The sequence below is a fragment of the Vipera ursinii genome (genome assembly GCF_947247035.1).
Source record: "Vipera ursinii genome assembly, chromosome: 1".
Classification (NCBI taxonomy): domain Eukaryota; kingdom Metazoa; phylum Chordata; class Lepidosauria; order Squamata; family Viperidae; genus Vipera; species Vipera ursinii.
In genome coordinates, this window is record NC_139512.1 from 14,584,119 (window position 1) to 14,607,770 (window position 23,652).

General features: G+C 41.1%; 1 protein-coding gene across 1 annotated transcript in view; it reads left to right on the forward strand.

Moving 5' to 3' along the window:
- The window catches only part of LOC310632253 (ceramide synthase 2-like), a gene marked incomplete at both ends in the record, with an annotated part of 37,837 nt that extends 15,017 nt beyond the window's left edge, over positions 1-22,820 (forward strand). Inside the window, 9 exons of the mRNA XM_083349325.1 lie at positions 28-145; positions 321-439; positions 3,424-3,481; positions 3,777-3,827; positions 6,814-6,906; positions 7,731-7,859; positions 10,192-10,298; positions 19,550-19,706; positions 22,749-22,820. Coding sequence (XP_083205451.1) covers positions 28-145; positions 321-439; positions 3,424-3,481; positions 3,777-3,827; positions 6,814-6,906; positions 7,731-7,859; positions 10,192-10,298; positions 19,550-19,706; positions 22,749-22,820 — 904 coding nt within the window. The remainder of the gene's footprint in view (positions 1-27; positions 146-320; positions 440-3,423; positions 3,482-3,776; positions 3,828-6,813; positions 6,907-7,730; positions 7,860-10,191; positions 10,299-19,549; positions 19,707-22,748) is intronic.
- Between the last annotated feature and the right edge of the window lie 832 nt (positions 22,821-23,652).

Sequence of the window (23,652 nt, forward strand, 5' to 3'; positions counted from 1 at the left end):
CTGATCCAAACTGTTGCCTTTTCCCAGGAGGATCTGCGCCCCGTTGAGCAAAAAACTGGGTCTGCGAGAGAAGGTGAGGCAGAAACCTTCTCCAAACCCCATCCTGGAAGCTTTTTACAGAAAGTGGAGGAAAAGTCCCCCAAAGGTGAGTTTCTTCCACACAGAGGTTTTGGAAAGTGGCTACAGGTGGCTAAAACTCTGGCCTTGGATATAATACTCCTGATTTTCAGGGGTGTTATAAAGTAGACCTCAAACAGCTGAGCATAGCCACTCATCATCATCATCATCATCATCATCTGGTTCTGTGTCCTGCTTTCCAGGAAGAAGTTAATGGCTTAGCGAAGCAGTGTGATCTCCAACCAAGACAGGTAGAAAGGTGGTTTAGATACCGGCTGAATGAGGATCGGCCCAGCTTGACCAAGAAATTCTGTCAAGCCAGGTGAGTAGAGAAATTCTTGGGGCAGAATAATCAACCCACAGCCCATGGGCACCAGAACATCCTTAACACCCAGTAGGATCTCTGCCTCATCTGACTTTTTAAAGAAGATTGTGGGGTTGGAGTAGATGACCTCCAAGACCCCTTCCAACTCTATTATTATTATTGGTCATCGCACAGTCAGCCAGATGTTCAGACTGGATTCGGCAGTTTTGTCTACCTATTGAGTCCTTACCAAGGACCTGGGATAGGCAGATGTGGATGTTTGAGGGTATTACAGATCTCGTCGCAGGATGGAAGCAGTTCCTAGCAAGGCCGCCTTTTGCAATTGACTAATGGCGAATTTGTCAATGCTGATGATGGTGTTCAAGTGGTGCTCCAGTTGTTTTGGGATTGCACTCAAGGTGCCTATTTTTATTGGTACTACCCTTGCTTACCTTTGCCTCAGTCTTTCTATTTCTATTTGTAGGTCTTTGTATTTTGTGATCTTCTCCAGTTCTTTTTTGTCTATTCTGCTGTCTCCAGGCACTGTCACATCCACTATCCAGACTTTTTTGTCTTTCTTATCGAGAATTTTTAAGTCCTGGGTGTTATGTTGCAGGTGCTTGTCTGTTTGAATTCTGAAGTCCCAGAGCAGTTTATCATTTTTTATGACTTTCTCTATTTTATGATCCCACCAGTTCTTGCTTACAGGCAAATGATATTTCTTGCAGATCTTCCAATGCACCATTGTTGCTACTTTGTCATGCCACTGCTTGTAGTCAGTCTGTGTTATCTTCTTGCAGCAGCTTACCAGGTGGTCCACTGTTTCTTCAGCTTCTTTGCATAGGCGGCACTTACTGTCTGTTGCTGTCTTCTCACTTTTGACTTTGTATGCATTTGTCCTTAAGGCTTGGTCTTGTGCAGCCAGAATTAGTCCCTCAGTCTCTTCCTTCAACTTTCCTGCTCTTAGCCATTGCCAGATCTTGTTATTATCTGCTGTCCCAGCTATTTTTTTAATGGACTGGCCATGTAGTGCTTTGTCTTCCCATGCCTCTATTCTGTTCTTCATTTGGTCTTTCTTGTAGGCCAGTTTGGTCTCTCCAGTAGTCAGTAAGCCTTCCTGATATGCTAATTTCAGTGCATCTTCATCACTGACCTTCAGATATTCTTCCAAAGCCATTTTTTCTTCTTCATCTGATGTACTTGTAGCATTCCACGTCCACCTATTTGCCTTGGTAGATAAAATTTATCAATGTCACTGGGTGGCTGAAGGGCATGATTCATTATTCATTCATTATTTTTCTGGTCTTCCTATCCATTGCTATTAGTCCTGCTTGAGTCCAGTCCACTATTCCAGCTGTGTATCTAATGACTTGAATTGCCCAGGTGTTGATTGCCTTCACCGTTTTTCCTTGTTTGAGAGTAAGTGTGGCACATTTGTCCAAGCCAAACCCCATTGCAATATCTTGGCTAAATATACGGATAGTGTTATGTATGCAGGCACCTGCATAGCAACAGCCACTAGGGGGCGTTGGCCTGAACGGTTTCGGCGGGATACCCACTTTCGGTGGGAAACCTAAGGCCAACCCCATTGGCTGGCAGCTTTCCTGGCTAGGTGTTTAAGGAGGCCAGGTAACCCTCATTCCCCAGTTCACTACCCCCCTCCAATAAAGAGCTGAACTCACACACCGGCTGGCGTCTCTTCCTTGCGTCGGACCCACTACACAATAGATAGTGTTCAGCAGCGATTCTATTTCAGATGATGTTTTTCCACACAGCTTCAGATCATCCATGTAAAGGAGGTGGGATAGTCTGGCAGATGTTTTTGATGTTTGATAGCCATGTCTTGAGTTATTCAGTATTGTTGACAGAGGAAACAGTGCAATAAGAATTAGTGGTGGTGATAATGAATCTCCTTGAAATATTCCTCTCTTGATATTAACCTCTCCCAGTCTCTCACCACTGACCTGCTTCTGTTTAATTTGCATCCACCTCTTTTAACCAAGCCGCATCCTTATTGTATTTCTTTGGGTTATCGCATATCTGCTTCCAGAACTGCACTTTTTCTTCCTTGTCAGGGACTGACTGATTCATTGCAGTTTCTCCATTGATGGAGTGGTAGAAACGTTTCTGACTGGATTGAAATTGGAGGTTCTGCCTAGAATTTGCAATTTGAGCTTCGTATCTACTCATTTTCCTGGCTATAGATATTATTTGCTGCCTTATTATTTCCAGTGCTTCCTTGATTTTCCTCGTTTCTAAGTGGTATTTCTTGATCCTGTGGTCTTCTTGTTCTTCAGCTTGTTTTCTTTCATCTGTTCTAGCTTCCTTGCATATGATCTTAACTTGCTGATCTTATTTTTTTAGTCTAACGTTCCTTTTTATGGTGCACTATTTGTTTGTTTTTCTTCTTTGTTGATTTTGTATCCAAGGTATTTTAGTCCAACCCCCTGTACATGTAATATATCTTTATTTCAGCTAGAGCAGAAATGGAAAAGCATCTCAGAAAAAAGAGCAGTGCTGGCCAAGAACTAAAAATAATATATAGATCCATCCATGACATCACCAGAAGTTGTTACCTTTAAGTTAAGAATCACATTCAGGGAAGAGAAGAATTCTATTGGATTGTTCTAGAGATCAGAATCTGGATCAAGGGCAGTGGTGGGATTCAAATACGTGAACAACTGGTTCTCTGTGTGGATGCTGCTTCCAGAAATCCATTCTGGGCCTGGGCAACAAAAAAATAGCTACCAGTTCTCCTGAACTGGTGCGAACTGGCTGAATCCCACCACTGACCAAGGGGTTCAAGTAGAAGAAATGACAAACTGTGGAAAAGTTATTTAGTGCTTCAGAAGGTGGAAGTGAGGGCTGTTGGAGTAGTGGATATCTTGTACCTCTTTCAGATGGACTAGATGACCTTTATATTTCCTTCCAGCTTTCAAAGCCCTGAATCTCCTGAATCTGCTGTCCAATTGTCTTGATGTTTTTTTCTCATTGTTTTCCAGCTGGAGAGGCACCTACTCTATTATTGCCTTCTGCATGGGGTGGGCCATCCTTTACGACGTGAGTTCCCCCCTTTTGTTACTTCTTGTCAACAGATATTTTGCTACATGTCATTCAGCGGGCAACTCTCATCTGCCTTCCAGCCTCCTACATTTAATGCTTTCCTTTTTTATTAGAAAAAGTTGGGAGTGTGGGGACAGAAGGGGTCCATGTTGTCAACATCTTTCAAATATCTTAGTGACTGCAGTTGCTTTGTGGTCTCCTTTCCCTTCCATCGTCCCATTCAATGGCAGCTACAGAGAAGTGTGGGTGGGCTGGTGTGATGCGATTCCTAACGAACGGTGTCTTCTTTCAGAAACCCTGGTTCTGGGATTTCCGCAAATGTTGGCTTGGGTATCCGAAGCAGGTAAGGAGTCAAGAGACATTTGACATTTCCATGGAAAAGTGTTCATCAATTAGCATATGAAACTGCAGTACATCTTGCCTGGCCTTCCCAAAGATGTTTATGCAAGCATTAAAAATACAATTCTTTCCACTTCCAGTGAAAAGCAGCAGACCTAAATGGTGAAACAATAATAAGGGACACCACATGAGACCAAATGCAAGCAAGCCATCATCAAATCCTGGGCAAAACCATAGGATGGTGTCGGTAGCAGGAGGAGAGGTGAAACTTAACGACCATGAAAATAGAATAGAATAGAATAGAATAGAATAGAATAGAATAGAATAGAATAGAATAGAATAGAATAGAATAGAATAGAATAGAGTTACAGAAAATAATAATAATAATAATAATAATAATAATAATAATAATAATAATAATAATAATAATAATAATAATAATAAAGGATTATGGATGAAACATGTAACAGTGATAACCATTGTCATGGGGGCACTGGTTACTATGTCCAAAAACTTTGCAAAACACATCAAGAAATTGCAACTTCCTGCAATAACTCCACCAAAGCTACAAAAAACTACGCTACTCGGAACATCTTACATTTTAAGGAGATACCTGGTTGATACCTAGGATGTGGGCAGCAGCCCGTTTCAACCATTAGTGCCAGTCTGTTTGAGTGTTCAGTTAAATGAGTTTCATGTTTTATAAATAAAATAATAATAATAATAATAATAATAATAATAATGATGATGATGATGATGATGATGATGATGATGATGATGATGATGATGATGCAAGTTGTAAGGGATATTGGAGGTCATCTAGTCCAACCCCCTGCTCAGGCAGGAAACCCTATACCATTTCAGACAAATGGCTATCCAGTCTCTTCTTAAAAACTTTCAGTGCTGGAACATTCACCACTTCTGGAGGCAGGTTGTTCCACTGCTTAATTGTTCTGTCAGGAAGTTTCTCCTCCGTTCTAGGTTGCTTCTCTAGGTTGCTTCTTGATTAGTTTCCACCCGTTGCTTCTTGTCCTGCCTTTGGGTGCTTTGGACAACAGCTTGACTCCCTCTTCTTTGTGGCAGACACTCAAATATTGGCACATGGCTATCATGTCCCCCCTGGTCCTTCTCTTCATTAAACTAGACATACCCAATTCCAGCAACCGTTCCTTATATGTTTTAGCCAGTATATATATGGATCTTTGGCCGTGCTTATTTGAAGGGAGGGTTGAATTTCCCCCTCCCTCTCCACAGGGGGGAAAAGTACTTAACAGCTTAATTAGGTGAAAAGATTATTAAAGTATAAGAGAGGAATCTTACCCTGTCTCTTCCACGCTGCTTTAATGTTGCCTGATGGTAAGTTTGACTTCTGCTGTCTGCAGCCTAGTAACTGGCCATATTCCTATGGTCAGTCTTTCATCCGCCGGTACAAAGGGAATGCAGGGAATGTGGCAGCTCCCCCGCATTTCTGCAAAAGCCCCTTCTGTCTGGTCACCCCACCAGGGCAACTCTTCGGTCCTTTTAGGACCCCCCAGCAATGAGAATCTGGATGTGGAAGATGGGAACCATTGTCCAAATGTCCATTAATGGCTGACTTGGCAAACCGGAAGCCATTCTATTCCTCTGTTAATGCACCCTAAAACTGTGTTGCCTGTTTTGGTAGCTGCACTGCTCTGCTGGCTCATATTTAAATGATTGTCCACTATGACTCCAAGATACCTCTCACAGTTACTACTATTGAGCAAGGTACCACCTATACCATTTCAGACAAGTGGCTGTCCAGTTTCTTCTTAAAACCCTCCATTGTTGGAGCATTCACAACTTCTGGAAGCAAGCCATTCCACTGATTCATTGTTCCAGAAATTTCTTATTAGTTCTTAGAGTACCATTCAAAAGTTTATACATGTCACTGAATTCCTAAGTGAACACAAGTTCCTCCTGAACAAAAGTTGAATACCACATCTTTCTGCAAATTTGGATGTCTGCTTACTGTTTCTGTGCAGTTGTGTAGAATTTAAAAAAATCCGATTCCTCTTTTCAGAACTCTCATAGCTGAGAAATATTCTTCAAATTCCTTGCCTGTATTGCATGTTAGGTCCCTTTTCAAATTTGCAGTGTTATTTAGGTTTAGGGACCACAAAGACCATTGAGATACCTTCTCCAATGCCTGCTCAACCCTTTAGTTTTATAGAACAAAATGGGGAAAAAATATTCGGACTATTGTCTTGCTGAATTGTCCCTTTTCAGCTTCAATTGCTTTGCTGGCTTTTTGGGCCATTCCCTATAGGATATCTGGATATTTAGTTGAAACTCTTCTTCCTTCCAGCCATACAAGGAGTTCTTTTTTCCTTGAAAGGTTCAGAAAGATTCAGGCCTGCTGAAGTTTTCCTTAGCTTATACGAGGCCAGGGAGGAAGGCTTTTCTTCTGCGTAATTGTACAATCAATACTAATTCTACTTTACAATAAGGCTACATTAACAGAACATGACAATTTCAAAAGCACAAACCTCCCATTGTCACTTTTACCCTCTCCAGGTGAGTACTATGCAGATCTCACTTTATGTAAGGACCCACTTCAATTAATCTCCTCCTCTGACCAAAGTAATAATGTCCAATCCACAGGTGGCATGAAGCCTGGATGGCTGATACAGTTGGCGCGCATCTCAAGGTCTTCTCCAGCTTTTGTTTCTCCGTAACCGTCTCCCTGATAAGGGAGACACATTCCTTTCTCAAGATGATAGAGGCAGAGGAGGGAAAGTAGAAAGCAAAAGCATCTCCCTTCCCCCCAGCAGAATGGCAGACCCCAAAAATAGAATATATATATGCAGGGGAAACAATGAGGGTTTGGGGGACCTGACAGTCACGCACACATTCCATTACAATTGCTGAGGTTGAGAAACACCACTCTAGGACTTTATTTTTGCTTTGGAAGTTGAGAGTTGACATGACACCATTTCTCTTCATTCGACCCTTCCCCTTTTGCATTACAGCCTCTCCAGCTGAGCAGTTTTGGCTACTACATCATGCAGTTCAGCTCGTACTGCTCCTTGCTCATCACTCTTCCTTTTGATGTCAAACAGAAGGTGAGTGGTCTCTTTCAGAAGAGATGCAGTTGAGCTGGTCGGGGAGCCCCATTCAGATTCAAGAAGGGAACATGGTTCCTCCTTTGTTGCATCAGCAGCATTTACGTCTTTCACTCAGTTTATGTGGTTGCCATGTCATCAATATGACTCAGGTGGTTAATTTTAAAACAGCGCAATCAATGAAATGAAGAAAAAAAAGTAAAAGACAAAGACACTAGTTCCGTGCATCTTCAGATGCAATTCTTGTGGACATGACCTTTAACTAGGCGAAATGGTACATAACATGGCAACAATTTTTGAAGCAGGCAACCTCAGATGGGCTAACATTCAGAATACATCTAAATTCCAGGAGCAATGACTCCTGAGGAAATGGGTTATGAGCCTTCAATGCTCTAGGCTGCTGCTGTACTGCTGTGCTGCTACGAGATTCATTTTCAGTATTCTGTGACAGTTTCCCAGGCAGTCACACAATCCCTTGTTCCCTTCTCCCATCCAGCAGAAGCCATTTACCTGCCTGCTGGGAAGGATAGGGAAGGGCAAGGTAGGGAAGGAAAAGAGGAAGGGGCATGGAAGGAGGGAAAGGGGAAAAGGGAAGGAAAATATGAAAAGAAAGGGAGGGAGAGAGGGTGGGAGGGAAGGAGAGGAAGGCCGAAAGGATTTCCATTGCTCCCTGCCAGTTCCCCAAGGTAAGAAATATCTCTGAAATGATGACTCAGAGGGCACAGTTGCCTACTTTCACTTTAAATTCTCCATAATAATGAAGGTAGTTGGTCCCCATCCACCATTTGCAAAATCCATCAATTCAATCCTTTCTTCTGTTGCAGGACTTTCATCAGCAAATTGTCCATCATGTAGTCGCAATTTTCCTTATTGGCTTCTCATACTGTTTCAATTACATCCGTATCGGTTCACTTATCTTATTTATAGTTGATTGTTTGCATTATCTCCTGGAGGTAAGTTAAGCTCAGAAATGCTCTTGCCCTACTCCAGGAAGGCAGTAAATGTTCTTCTTTTTCACCCCACCACCCTAAAATAACTTCTTCTATGGGAAAAAGAAATAATTTCAGAAAGGAATTTATGCTGGCCTCTTGCCAGCAGCCTGCCAGCGGTACTGGGACTGGCTAAAAGATGATCAGGGTACTGGAAGATAAAAGATATAAAGAACAGTTGCTGGAATTGGGTATGTCTAGTTTAATGAAGAGAAGAATTAGGGGTGACATGATAGCAGTCTTCCAATATCTCAGGGGCTGCCACAAAGAAGAGGAAGTCAAGTCCAAAGCATCTGAAGGCAGGACAAGAAGCAATGGATGGAAACTAAATCAAGGATAGAAGCAACCTAGAACATCCCTCTAATAGAGGGAAGAGAGGTGCTGCAATTTAAAGCCAGAGAACATAAAACATAGAACAATAGACTTGGAAGGGATGTCAGAGGTCTTCTAGTCCAACCCCCTGCTTGAGCAGGAGACCCTATACCATTTCAGACAAATGGCTGCCCAGTCTTGTATTGGAAGATTCTGGAAAAGATAATCAAACAACAAATCAGCCAACACCTTGATGCAAACAAAGTCATCACTAAAAGTCAACATGGGTTTGTCAAAAACAGATCATGCCAGACAAATCTTATTGCATTCTTTGACCAAGTGACAAAACTAGTGGACCAGAGGAATGCTGTAGATATAATTTACTTGGACTTCAGTAAGGCATTTGATAAAGTAGATCACAACCTACTACTTGATAAGATAGAAAAATGTGGGTTAGATAGCATCACCACCAGATGGATTCGTAGCTGGCTGACAGGCCGTACTCAGCGTGTGGTCCTCAATGGAACCGCATCTACATGGAAGGAAGTGTGTAGTGGGGTGCCCCAGGGCTCTGTTCTGGGCCCAGTGCTCTTCAAAATCTTCATTAACGATAATTTGCAGATGACACCAAGCTGGCAGGAATAGCCAATACTCCAGAAGATAAGCTTAAAATACAGGAGGATCTGGACAGACTCGAACACTGGGCGCTATCTAACAAAATGAAATTCAATGGTGAAAAAAGTAAGGTTCTACATTTAGGCAGGAAAAATCATATGCACAGGTATAGTATAGGTGGTACCTTGCTCAATTGTAGTAACTGTGAGAGGGATCTCGGAGTCCTAGTAGACAGTCACTTCAATATGAGCCAGCAGTGTGCTGCAGCTACAAAAAAAAGCCAACACAGTGCTAGGCTGCATTAACAGAGGGATAGAATCAAGATCAAGTGAAGTACTAATACCACTTTACAATGCTTTGGTAAGGCCACACCTGGAATACAGCATCCAGTTTTGGTCACCACGATGTAAAAAAGATGTCGAGATTCTAGAAAGGGTGCAGAGAAGAGCAACAAAGATGATTAGGGGACTGGACACTAAAACATATAGGGAACAGTTGCTGGAATTGGGTATGTATAGTTTAATGAAGAGAAGGGTGAGGGGTGACACGATAGCAGTGTTCCAATATCTCAGGGGCTACCACAAAGAAGAGGGAGTCAAGCTATTATCCAAAGCACCTGAAAGCAGGACAAGAAGCAACGGATGGAAACTAGTCAAGGAGAGAAGCAACCTAGAACTAAGGAGAAACTTCCTGACAGTGAGAACAATTCACCAGTGGAACTACCTGCCTCCAGAAGCGGTGAATGCTCCAACACTGGAAGTTTTTAAGAAGAGACTGGACAGCCATTTGCCTGAAATGGTATAAGGTTTCCTGCCTGAGCAGGGGGTTGGACTAGATGACCTCCAAGGTCCCTTCTAACATTATTATTATTATTATTATTATTATTATTATTATTATTATTATTATTATTATTATTATTATTATTATTATTATTATTATTATTATTTTGATGGAACTCCCACAACTTGTGGAGGCAAGCTGTTCCACTGATTAATTGTTCTCACTGTAAGGAAATTTCTCCTTAATTCTAGGTTGCTTCTCTCCTTCATTAGTTCTTGTCCTGCCTTCAGGTGCTTTGAATAGTAGGTTGAACCTCTCTCTTCTTTGTGGCAGGCCCTTCAGTATTGCAAGACGTCTAGCTGGTCACCATTCATTGTTTCCTTTCTTGCCTTTTGGTGGAAAATAGTTTGACCCCTTTATCTTGGTAGGAGCCCCTCAAATATTGGAGCAGTGCGATCATGTCACCAGGGCTACCATGTCAGTGCTATCATGTCAGAATATTGTCATTGTATCCTGAAAGTCAAGTGTTCACAAAGTAGGAACCTTAGTCACTCAACAATCACTGCTTCTTTTTCTCTTTTTTTCTCAGGCAGCAAAGGTGTTTAAGTACCTGAAGTGGGAGAAAACTTGTGCCACACTCTTTATCGCATTCTCAGCAATATTCCTGTTCAATTGTATGTGGATTCTTCCTTTCAAGTAAGTTTCAGGAATCATGCAAAAAGGATGGGGTTTTGACAACACAGTTGTGCCATTTCTCTATCACCAATACACATCTTACCTTTTTAACTTCTCATCCTCTATATCAGCAAATTTGTAATACAATAACTTTCCTTTCTGCTAGTTTTCAATTTTTTTAAGTAGTAATCACATTTTCTTTTTATTTCAGTATTTAATGCTTCCTCTCTCTTCCTCTTTGTGTCTGCTCTCATGCTTAAACTAATAATTTTTGTTATTGATGTTCCATATAAATCTATTTATTACTTTCATCAATACATTTTTAGCTTTACATCCTATTCACCTTTACATAACCTTTAGACACAAATCAACATTCAAATTTAACTATTAATATTTACAGTATACTGCTAAGTTTTAATGACCAAAACCTTTTCTTTATCTCAATTCATAACAATGTCTTATGTTCAACATGCACATCTATCTGAGTATATTCTGTTTTAGATTTTGATAAGATGGTCGAAACTCCATTTTTCTTCAGTCTTATTCTAGATTTTTTCCTTTGTCAAATTGTCTTCTATGTCCTTGTTTTTGGGTCATCAAACCAATCTTCTTGTAATGTCATATATATGATGTTGGCGAAACCATCCGGCCAGCATTTTTTTGAGAGGACTTGTAGATCTGATGGGTTGTCTCTTTATTCTTCCATATCGATGTGGTTGTTCTGAGTTGTTTATCTTCTAATCCAACTGTTCTTTTTCTGGATCCTCCAATTCCTTCTGATTTATATAGGAAACCTTTTCCTTTTTCCAAGTTGTTGGTGTCTTTTCTGGATTTTCAAATGTCAATATTTGTTGAGTAATTAATTCTTCTGTCATGGTATTTTTCTTCCTTCCCATAGCTTCTTAATTTTTCATTGGCTGTGATGAGAGTTTGAATTATTGTTTTCAACATAGAGAGAATTTTTTGATCTTTATCCATAAGAAGATTTTGTTCCTGATCCTCTTCCATATTAGTATTGTAGTCTAAAGGCTTTACAATTAGGATGTCAACGCTGCTAACATCGAATGTTATTGCTTGACATGAGATGAAGAAGTAACTATTTCAAATGTTAAACTTGTCTATTGCTTTTAGACTTGTGTATTGTTTTAGTTTGAAATTGGTGGGAGGGAAGAGTAAGAATGCACTTTGAAGGCCATTTGTCTCTCTAAAGAAGATAAGACTTTGGCAGTTCTTCTAATGGAAGGGAAGCTGATTCTTTAAGTTAATTGGAAAATACGATTAATGACAAAATTAGAAAGGCGGAGAATTGTGTTTAATTATATTGTGCAAGGGGCAGAGATTTCAGATTCCAGCTTCCTTCGAGCAAGCGTTTGCTGGTGTATTAGGCTAATAAAGGACTTTGAAGGTAAACAATGCCTCAGTCACTTGAAAAGCCCATACGTTGGAAACTTGACATAGGAAATCCAAAAGAAAGGAAAAGTTTTTTTTCTGGGTAAGGAAGACAGAGCCTTTCACAGCTGTTGTTTTAAAATTTTCAAAGTTATGTGTCATATCTATTTCCCTGGGCTGTCAGCCAAGCCCCTGAAAAATAACAGATTAAAATACCAAATTTGACCACACAGCGTTGCCTCTACCTTTTAAAGTTTCCCTCTGAGTCGCAGAGTTATTTTAGTCTTTTCAGTTTTTCTTCTTATTTATAAGGGGGAAAAACCCCAGATTTTGAACATAAATAGATAATGAAAAATAAAAAGTAAAAAATATTTCACTCCATAAGCTTTAGGAAATAAAATTCCAATTGGGATCTAGTTACTTTTTTAATGTTTTAAACTCCCCTGGGTAGTCAATTGCCACTGTTTCTGGGTGTAGGGCTAAAATACCCCTTTCCTTACCACAGGGGAAAAAATGCTTAGCAGCTTAAGCAGGTACAAAAATAATTAGAGTGTAAAAGAGGTAGATCTCACCCAGTCTCTTCCATGCTGCTTTAAGGTTGCCTGGTGGAAAACGTGACTTCAGCTGTTTGCAGCCTAGGGACGAGCCATATTTTTATGGCTGGACCTTTCGTTCACCAGTTTGGAGGGATCGCCAGGTCTAATGGGAGAGTTGTGACTCTCCTGTGTTCCAGCGAATGCCCCTCCTTGGTGGACACCTCTTTGGGGTGACTTTCGGCCCTTTTCAGGGGTCCCCAGCCGTGATGGAGAGAGAGAGAGTCTCCCAGCTGTCCATGGCGGCCTTGCGGCAAACCGGAAGTCCTCCAGAAACATCATTGTCAAAGCAAAAGTGGAAGCAAGGTCAGCTCTGAGGTTTTCACGTAAAAACTCACATAGGTAAAAAACCCTTTTCATCCCTGGGCTACCCACAGTTCATCGTCCACCAATTATATTCAGTACTTTTGTCTTGGGAAAACAGTCCTACACTGGCTGGTAGCTCTGAGAACTTGACCTTCGTGGATATCTTATCTCCAGTGGCAGAAGACTCTGATGCATTCTTTAGCCTCCACCCCTCCCATTTCTGACTGGCAAAATGTGAGTTGGAAGTTGATGCAGGCAAAAAAATGCAAGTTAGCTTTTTGCTAGTTTCTGGTCTTTGAGGCTGATTTCTGTCAAAACCACTGTTGAAAGAAAAATCAGGTCCAGTTCAAAGCCAGAAGTAAGGCACTGGAAATAAAATGGAGGCTAAAATGCTGGAAATAAAGTGGAGGCTGCTTAGGGAAGAGGGTTCCTATTTATTGATGAGCAGAACCTCATCAACATCATGTAGTTCTGGGACAGCTGACAAAATGGAGTTGAGGGTTGTTGTTGTTAGCTGTAAAATTGTGTCCGACCCATCGCAAACCCATGGACAACGTTCCTCCAGGCCTTCCTGTCCTCTACCATATTCTGGAGTACATTTAAGCTCACACCTACTGCTTTAGTGACTCCATCCAGCCACCTCATTCATTGTTGTTCCCTTCTTCTATTACCCTCAACCTTTCCCAGCATTAGGCTCCTCTCCAGTGAGTCCTTCCTTCTCATTAGGTGGCCAAAGGATTTGAGTTTTAGCTTCAGGATCTGGCCTTCTAAAGAGCAGTCAGGGCTGATCTCCTCTAGGACTGACTGGTTTGATCGCCTTGCAGTCCAAGGGACTCGCAGGAGTCTTCTCCAGCACCGTAGTTCAAAGGCCTCAATTCTTTCGCGCTCAGCCTTTCTTATGGTCCAACTTTCACTGCCATACATTGCAACTGGGAAGACCATAGCCTTGACTATACGCACTTCTGTTGACAGGGTGATGTCTCTGCTTTTTAGTGTGCTGTCTAGATTTGCCATGGCTTTCCTCCCAAGGAGCAAGCGTCTTTTAATTTCTTGGCTACAGTCCCCATCTGCAGTGATCTTGGAGCCCAGGAAAATAAAATCTGTCACTACCTCCATTTCTTCCCCATCTATTTGCCAGGAATTGACAGGGCCGGATGCCATAATCTTGGTTTTCTTAATGTTAAGTTTCAAGCAAACTTTTGCACTCTCCTTCTTCAGTCGCATGAAGAGGCTCTTTAGTTCTTTAGTTTCTGCCATTAGATTGGTATCATCTGCATTTCTTAGGTTGTTGATATTTCTCCCGGCAATCTTAATTCCAACTTTTGATTCATCTAGCTGATTCATCTAACATATAAGTTAAATAGGCAGGGCAAGAGTATACAGCCTTGCCAGATTCCTTTCCCAATTTTGAACCAAACTGTGTCCAGTTCTCACTGTTGCTTCTTGACCCACATATAGGTTTCTCAAGAGACAAATAAGATGGTTTGGTACACCCATCTCTTTAAGAACTTGCCACAGTTTGTTGTGATCCACACAATCAAAGGCTTTAGCATAGTCAATGAAGCAGAAGTAGATGTTTTTCTGGAACTCCCTAGCTTTCTCCATGATCCAGTGTATGTTGGCAATTTGATCTCCAGTTCCTATGCCTCTTCGAAATCCTACCGGTACTTCTGGGTAGTTCTCGATCCACATACTGATGAAGTCTAGCTTATAGGATTTTAAGCATAACTTTACTAGCATGTAAAATGAGTGCAATGGTGCAATAGTTTGAACATTCTTTGGCACTGCCTTTCTTTGGAATTGGAATGTAAACTGATCTTTTCCAATCCTGTGGCCACTGTTGAGTTTTCCAAATTTGCTGGCAAATTAAGTGTAGCACTTTTATTGCATCATCTTTTAAGATTTCGAACAGCTCAACTGGAATACTGTCACCTCCACTAGCTTTGTTGTTGCTCAGCTTTTCTAAGGCACACTTCACTTCACATTCTAGGATGTCTGGCTTGAGGTCAGTGACCACCTCATTGTGATTATCAGGGACATTAAGCTCATTCTTGTATAGTTCTTCTGTGTAATTTGCCACCTCTTCTTAATCTCTTCTGCCTCTGTTAGGTCCATGCCATTTTGGTCCTGTATCATGCCCATTTTGGCATGAAACATTCCTTTCATCTCTCCAACTTTCTTGAAGAGATCTCTGGTCCTCCCTATTCTATTGTTTTCTTCTACTTCTTTGCATTGTTCATTTAAGAAGGCATTCTTATATCTTCTAGCTATTCTCTGGAATTCTGCATTCAATTGGGCATATCTTTCTTTTTCACCCTTGCCTTTCGCTTCCCTCCTTTCCTCAGCTATTTGCAAAGCTTCTTCAGACAGCCATTTTGCTTTCTTGCATTTCTTTTTCTTTGGGATGGTTTTAGTTGCTACTTCTTCTACAATGTTGCAAACCTCTGTCCATAGTTCGTCAGGCACTCTGTCTATCAGATCTAATAATAATAATAATAATAATAATAATATAATAATAATAATAATAATAATAATAATAATAATAATAATAATAATAAGAAGAAGAAGAAGAAGAAGAAGAAGAAGAAGAAGAAGAAGAAGAAGAAGAAGAAGAAGAAGAAGAAGAAGAAGAAGAAGAAGTTGGAAGGGACCTTGGAGGTCATCTAGTCCAACCACACTGCTCAGGCAGGAAACCCTATACCATTTCAGACAAATGGATGGCCAGTCTCTTCTTAAAAACCTCCAGTGTTGGAGCATTCACCACTTCTGGAGGCAGGTTGTTCCACTGGTTAGTTGTTCTAACTGTCAGGAAGTTTCTCCTTAGTCTAGGTTGCTTCTCTCCTTGACTAGTTTCCATCCATTGCTTCTTGTCCTGCTTTCAGGTACTTTGGATAATAGCTTGGCTCCCTCTTCTTTGTGGAAGCCCCTGAGATATTGGAACACTGCTATCATGTACCCCTCACCCTTCCTCTTCATTAAACCTACACATACCCAATTCCAGCAACCGTTCCCGATATGTTTTAGCCTCCAGTCCCCCAATCATCTTTGTTGCTCTTCTCTGTACTCTTTCTAGAGTCTCGACATCTTTTTCATATTGTGGTGACCAAAACTGGATGCAGTATTCCCGGTGTGGCCTTACCAAGGCATTGTAAAGTGGTATTAGTACTTCACGTGATCTTGATTCTATCCCTCTGTTAATGCAGCCTAGCACCTGTGTTGGCTTTTTTGGCCGCTGCAGCACACTGCTGGCTCATATTGAAGTGATTGTCCACTAGGACTCCGAGATCTCACTCACAGTTACTACTATCGAGCAAGGTACCACCTATACTATACCTGTGCATTTGATTTTTCCTGCTTAAATGTAGAACCTTACTTTTTTCACCATTGCATTTCATTTTGTTAGATAGTGCCCAGTGTTCACATCTGTCCAGATCCTTCTGTATTTTAAGCCTATCTTCTGGAGTATTGGTTATTCCTGCCAGCTTGGTGTCGTCTGCAAATTTGATGAGTTCCCCATCTATCCCCTCATCCAAATCGTTGATGAAGATGTTGAAGAGCACTGGGCCCAGAACAGAGCCTGGGCACCCCACTACACACTTCCTTCCATGTAGATGCAGTTCCATTGAGGACCACACGCTGAGTACTGCCTGCTATCTAACCCACATTTTTCTATCTTATCAAGTAGAAGATTGTGATCTGCTATATCAAATGCCTTACTGAAGTTCAAGTAAATTATATCTACAGCATTCCTCTGGACCACTAATTTTGTCACTTGGTCAAACAATGCAATAAGATTTGGCATGATCTGTTTTTGACAAACCCATGTTGACTTTTAGTGATGACTTTGTTTGCATCAAGGTATTCGCTGATTTGTTGTTTGATTATCTTTTCCAGAATCTTCCCAGGTATTGAGGTCAGGCTGATAGGTCTATAGTTTTCTGGATCTATTTTTTTCCCTTTTTTGAAGATGGGAACTACGTCAGCTCTCTTCCAGTCCTCTGGTAGTTCCCCAGTGCTCCAGGATCTTTGAAAAATATAGTTCAGTGGTTCTGAGATCACGTCTGCCAGTTCCTTGAGAACTTTGGAGTGTAATCCATCTGGTCCTGGCGATTTGAACTCGTCTTGGCTGGACAGGTGCTCACTTACAATTTTTTTACCTGTCTTAACTTGCGTTTCTATTCTATTTTTTATGGCACTGGTTTTGGTAGGTTGGACTGTTTTTTCCCTTTGTGTAAAGAAAGATGCAAAAATCGAGTTAAATACATAGTTCTGCTTTCTCCCTGTTGCTTGTCACCTTCTTGCCACTTTCCCCCACTAATGGACCAATCATTTCCTTAACATTTTTCTTGTTTCTTATATGTTTAAAGAAGCTTTTTTTGTTATTTTTGATTTTGGTTGCAAGCCTTAGTTCATTTTGAGCCTTAGCTTTCCTCAATTCATCTTTGCAGGCACGGGCTATTTGCTGATATTCTGTCTTAGTTATATGCCCCTCTTTCCACTTCTTATACTTGTCCTTTTTATCTTTCAGTTTATCAGAGAGTTCTTTATGCAGCCATGCTGGTTTCTTTTGAAAGCTGTTATTTTTCCTCTCTGTTGGTATTGTGCTAGACTGGGCCTTTATTATCTCACTTTTCAAAATTTCCCAAGCTTCTTGAGTTGTTTTCCCCTTTAGGATTCTCATCCATGGAATTCTTCCCAAGGTCTCTCTAAGTTTATTGAAATTAGCTCTTTTAAAGTCCAAGACTCTAGTTTGGCTGTATTCTATTGCTTGTGCTTCCATAATGTTGAATTCCAATATTGCATGATCACTTCCCCCCAAGGTTCCTGTGGCTTTGACACTTTCTATCATTTCATCTCTGTTAGTGAGAATTAAATCCAATATGGCTAATCCCCTATACCTCTACTGTATATTCAACAGGGATATGATTTAATTCATACCTGAGTGGCCTAGTGCTCTTCCCTACTTTCTTCAGTTTAAGCATAAATTTTGCAATGAAAAGCTCATGGTCTGAGCCACAGTCAGCTCCTGGTCTTGTTTTTACTGACTGTATAGAGCTTCGCCTTCTTTGCCTGCAGAGCACAGAGTTAATCTGATTTCTGTGTTGACTGTCTGGTGATGTCCATGTGTAGAGCCATCTCTTGAGTTGTTGGAAAAGAGTTTTTGCAATGACCATCGTATTCTCTTGACAAAATTCTATCAGCCTGTGCCCTGCTTCATTTTGTATTCCAAGGCCAAACTTGCCTGTTATACCAGTTATCCTTTGGCTTCCTACTTTAGCATTCCAATCCCCCATGATGATAAGGACATCACTTCTTGGTGTTAGTTCTATAAGGTGGTGTAGGGCTTCATAGAACCAGTCAATTTCATCCTCTTTAGCACCAGTCATTGGGGCATAGACCTGAACTACTGTGATATTGAATGGTTTGCCATGGCTTCGAACTGAGATCATTCTGTCATTGGAGTTGAGGGTAGATGGGTTTTTATGCATTCTTTAGGGCTTTGTGTTTGAGATGCCTATTGTAAAATGTATTTTGACCTGTGCTTGAGTGTGCCCTTTTGTGATTCTAATTATGGTTGCCTGACTCCCATTGTGGCTTGGAGGTCATGTCCTGTCCTTGGAGCTTGGTGGATAATGTAGATTTTAGGAGTCTTTGTTTTTCTAATTCCATCAGCTCCAGCCTTCTGTAGGAGCTGTGGCTGAAGGCATTTTGCTTATGAATAGTGTGGCCCCAGTCTTTCTGAATGGATTACCAAACCTCCATTTCTAAAGATTGGCCTCCTCAGGTTTCTGCATTAGGCAGGGCGACTGGGACTGGTTTCTGCCTTTGTTAAGATTTTTCTCCATTTCTCCTTTAGGGGAAATATTCTATCCTGCCTTTTTAATATTCCCCAAAATATTTCATTTTCTGTGGGGTGTGTGTGTGTGTGTGCTGACTTCCTACACCACGCATAGAAATAAAAGAATTTGCTTAATGACCACTATGAAGATATTTGTAAAATTGCATCTGGTCATCTAAGCGCCTCAACAAATGATTGTTGTGAGTTACAATAGAAATTCTGGCTTCCATTATGGTTGTTCTGTCCTCGCTATACATTACCCTGTGTGCAACATGGCATGCAATTAAACGCACTTATCCTTCAATAAACCACAGACCGTGTGCATAGATCTGGATGCTTTATTAAAGGAACAGGATGGTGAAACTGGGAAAAATAGAAATACATACAGTAAGGACCCAAATACAAAATAAACAGCATTGAATTGCTAGTAAGCGTAATAATTAACAAATACAGATAAATCCAAATCTCAGAAGCGATGCTGTGTGTATGAGACATGGATTTTTGCTTCAGATGAACATGCGTCATGGATTAGGCTGGATTCTTCGTAGTGCTTCTGTTTCCTCTGAATGTTAAAAAATGGAGTCTGGCTTTTTAGAATGAGAGAGGGTGGGAGGATGGTTGCCCTCTAAGTTCAAACATCATCAAACCAATTTCCAAACAACAAAAGATTTGTCCCCAGCTACTAGGTGGGACTCAACACAAGCCAGAGAACAACAACAGTAAATGCAAATTTCATGCTGGGGGCATGACAACAGTTGTAAAACAAGGTCTATCTGTACAGAAATTCTTACGTTAAGGATGTCAGTGCTTCATTCATTTATAAGACCAGCATTGGGGAAAAAAGAGATCAAAATCTACTTTTACTTAGTGGCTGTGCAGATGTGCACAGTCCAGATGTGGGAACCCTGATTTAGAAAAATGTTAGAAGATTCTTAGAAGCCATTAGCCTAGGCAGGTCGTCTGCTGTTGTTTATTAAGATACTTCAACCTCAATTTTGGCTGAAGCAGATCATCCATTTTCATTTTTGAAGCCCTAGTCAATATCGTGACTTCATAACTGGATTAATTATCTCAGCCTTAAAAAATATTGAGTGGATAACCCTTTCCTTCTTTCTTTTTGCCGTCCTCCTTGCCCCTCCCCCAAGGATTCTCCACAACTCATGGTTCTATTGCATGGAACTCTACCAGCCTTTTTTCGGCTACTACTTCTTCAATGCTCTCCTGATAATCATTCAGTTCCTTCACATTTTTTGGTCCTACCTGGTCATCCGCATGCTTTATCAGTTCCTGATCCATGGAGCGGTAAGTGTAGAAATTGAGCATTCGGGGAGGTGTGAGCTGGAGGAGGGTCAAAAACAGAATTTAGAATCTTTAATTAGAATTAAAGATTTCAAACTCAAAACACGTCCCTACTTTCTCTGAATTGCTTTGTTGTATGTTTCTCTTCCTTTAAAATAAGTCTGTCAGATTAGGACAACACCACCCATAATTTAGAATGGAATAGAGTAGAACATGAGTTGGAAGGGACCTTAGAGGTCTTCTAGTCCAACTCCCTACAGACAAATGGTTGTTGACAGGGTTTGTGCAGAATATCTCCTGAGCCAACAAGGAGAATGCACAGAAGAAGTGATACTGAGAGTGGTCAGGTTTTGCACAGCAACCACACTAATACACTGAGGTATGTAAAAAAGGGGGGAAAAACTTTACTTTTAGGAGTAGCACAAGTCAAGAATAAACAGTCCAGGTCATACATGGGTACAGAGATTATATCAACAGTTCAAGAGTTATCCAATACAAAATTGTCTTACCAGTCCAAAAGTCAAAAACACAGTTCTTAGGGTTTAGCAAACAGTAGCAAAACCACAATCAACAATAATCAGCAAGCAATGTAACAGAGTAAGTAAAAAACAGAGAGAGAAGCTATGTTTCTAGCTCCCTCTTATGGCCATTGAAAGAACACAGCGTTGGCCAATCATTACACATTTAAAGGGATACAATACATTACAAATCATGGCTTATATATTGCCAACCCAACCAATTAGGCTGTAATCATATGACTAACAGTTGTCCAATCTCTTCTTAAAAACTTCCAGTTTTGGAGCACCCACAACTTCTGGAGGCACGTTGTTCCACTGGTTAATTGCTGTCACTGTCAGGAATTTTCTCCTTAGTTCTAGGTTGCTTTTCCATCCATTGCTTCTTGTCCTGCCTTCAGGTGCTTCTGAGAATAGGTTGACTCCCTCTTCTTTGTGGCAACCCCTGAGAAGAGGAAGTTTGAATCCCTTTTATCCTGCTCCATTGCCAGTGAGGGATTTTGAGGGGTGGGATGCAGAGCATAGGGTATCTAGGGATGGGGAAAGCTCCCAAGGACTAGGGGTGATGTGATAACTGTCTTCCAATATCTCAGAGGCTGCTGCAAAGGCGGGATAACAAGCAACAGATGGAAACTAATCAAGGAGAGAAGCAACCCAGAACTAAGGAGAAACTTCCTGACAGTTAGAAGAATTAATTAATGGAATAACCTGCCTCCATAAGTTATAAATGCTCCAACATTGGAAGTTTTTAAGAAGAGACTGGACACCTGCTGCCGGCATCAAGTTCCCTTCGTCCTGTGCGCTCCCACAGGGAGGGTCTTCTCAGGGTACCGCCGGTAAGAGATTGCTGGCGGACAATACCCAGGGGGAGGGCCTTCTCTGTGGGTGTGCCTGCCCTTTGGAACCAGTTACCCGTAGAGCTTAGGACTGCCCCTGATTTTCGTTCGTTCTGCCGGGACCTGAAGACCTGGCTCTTTGAGCTTTCCGGCTAGGACTGAGAATTTTTTATTTTTTAACTTATTGTAATTGGGTTTTTAAATCAGAGTTATAGGGGTTTTAGATTTTTAATCAAGGATAATTTAATCTATTTTAATTTCTATTAACTTTTTGTATTGTAATGTTGTTTTAATTGCCTTGTGAACTGCCCTGGGTCCTACGGGAGAAGGGCGGTATATAAGTTCAATATAATAATAATAATAATAATAATAATAATAATAATAATAATAATAATAATAATAATAATAATAATAATAATAACTATTGGTCTGAAATGGTATAAGGTTTCCTTCTTGAGCAGGGGGTTGGACTACATGACCTCCAAGACCCCTTCCAACTCTGTTATTCTGTTATGCATGAGGCACCCTGCACTCTGCTTAATGACCCATGCAATCATTTAAGGACCACGTCAGGGAGAGCAGAGGCGGGGGTCGTTAACCGAGGGCATTTCATATAATGACTATCATCACTTATGACTGCAATTGGCTCCATTATGGTCACAGGTCAAAAATTACCTGTACTTTTAAGATCCAAACAACACCATATAGACATAAGGGTGATCTTGGCGGTGGGTGGTTGAAAGAACAGGAAACTTTGCAGAAACGCAAAATATGTTCATAAAGAAAAACCAGAATGAAGGATCCTCTTCTTCTTCCCCCTGCAACACCCAAACAAGTGCATTTGAACTTTGAAGAAATAAATGGGGAGTCACCAGAAAGATGAACCATGCTGCAGAATCAGAATTGCAGATCCGTTTTTACAAGTTGTTATAGAGGGACATCCACCTTTCATTTCATCATACACAGTAAAATGGGTCTCAAAATATACAATGCAGAGACCAGCAGTGAACTAGTGGGATTGAAACGGTATCCCTCAAGCCCGGAGTACTAGGAGAGGGGATGACTGTGCAATTTGGAAGGTCAATCAATCAGAATACAGCTGGAAGGGACCTTCAAAGTCTTTTCGTTCAGCCCCCTACTCAAGCCGGGGACCTTATTCAATTTTAGACAAGTGGCTGTCCAGTCTTTTCTTACAAACCTCCAGCGATGAAGCACCTCTGGTGGCAAGCTGTTCCACTGCTTAATTGTCCTCACTGTTAGGAAATTTCTCCCTAATTCCAAGTTGCTTCTCTCCTTGGTTCATTTCCATCTATTGTTTCTTCAATCACAATATAGCTGGCAGGGACCTTCAAGGTCTTCTAGTCTAATCCCCTGCTCAAGCCAGAAAGCCTATAATATTTTCAAACAAAAGATTGTCCAATCTCTCCAATATCTCAGCTTTGCAGTGGGTTAAAGCCCCCACCCATGACCCTTTAAAACCTATGAAACCCCTTCTTCAAAAAGTGATGGGTTTGCTTGCATGGCACATAAAACCTGGTGTGACCCTCAGGTTATATAAAAGTCATGCATCCCCAATGAACAAGACTAGTTCTATGCCCCCCTCCCCTCAAGTTTTCTGCCTCTTTCCCCATCCTCCAACAGATTCTAGCCATGCAGGATTAAAAGGAGGCAACATATCTGTATCTCTCTTGCAGGCGAAAAAGGATGTGCGGAGCGAGTCAGAGGGCAGCGAAGAAGAGGATGAGTTGAGCCAGAAATCAGAATAGAAAAATGGTACCATCAATGCCCTACTCAACTGCCATTTAACCTTCATTATTAAGAGAGGGCTCATGTAGATGAACAGTGGGAATTCCCCCTCCAGTGGTCACATCAAAGTCCCCTCTAACCTTTTCTCTGTTTCCATATTAGGTACTCTTCTCCACTGGAATACTGCATCCAAATTGGTTACCGATGTCAATGCTGCTAACATTGGATGTTCTCGCTTTGACAAAAGATGGAATTGCATCCATTTTACTCTTTTGCTCTTAGAGTTAGTTGAAGCTGGGAGGGAAATATGGATTAGAGTCCAGTTAGTCATAACAATAATAACTCAGCCATGGGAATCCAAGGTTATTGCACCCAGAGTTGATAAAGATTTTGCGGGCAGGGCAGCTGGGGAGGAAGCCCACACTTCAAGCTAATTGGGGAATGTGATTTATGACCGTTAATTGGAGGAGGGAATTGTGTTTAGCTACTTTTTGCCCAGGGTCAGGGAATTCAGTTTTTGGCTTTAACTATGAAGTGCCGATACTTTGTTTCTCGAATAAAAGATTCTTTAAGGTAAACAGTGTCTCGAAGTTCTTTTGAAGAGTTTTATCTGACAACCACATTACAAAAAAGATGTTGAGACTTTGGAGAAAGTGTAGAGAAGAGCACCTAAGACGATTAAAGGCCTGGAGGTAAAAGATATGAAGAAATTGCAGGAATTGAATTTGGCTAGTCTAAAGAAAAGAAGAAATAGCAGTATTCCAGTGTTTGAGGGGCTGCCACAAAGAAGAGAGAGTCAACTTATTTTCCAGAGTACCAGAAGCAACGGATGGAAATGTGAGATGGCCTCAC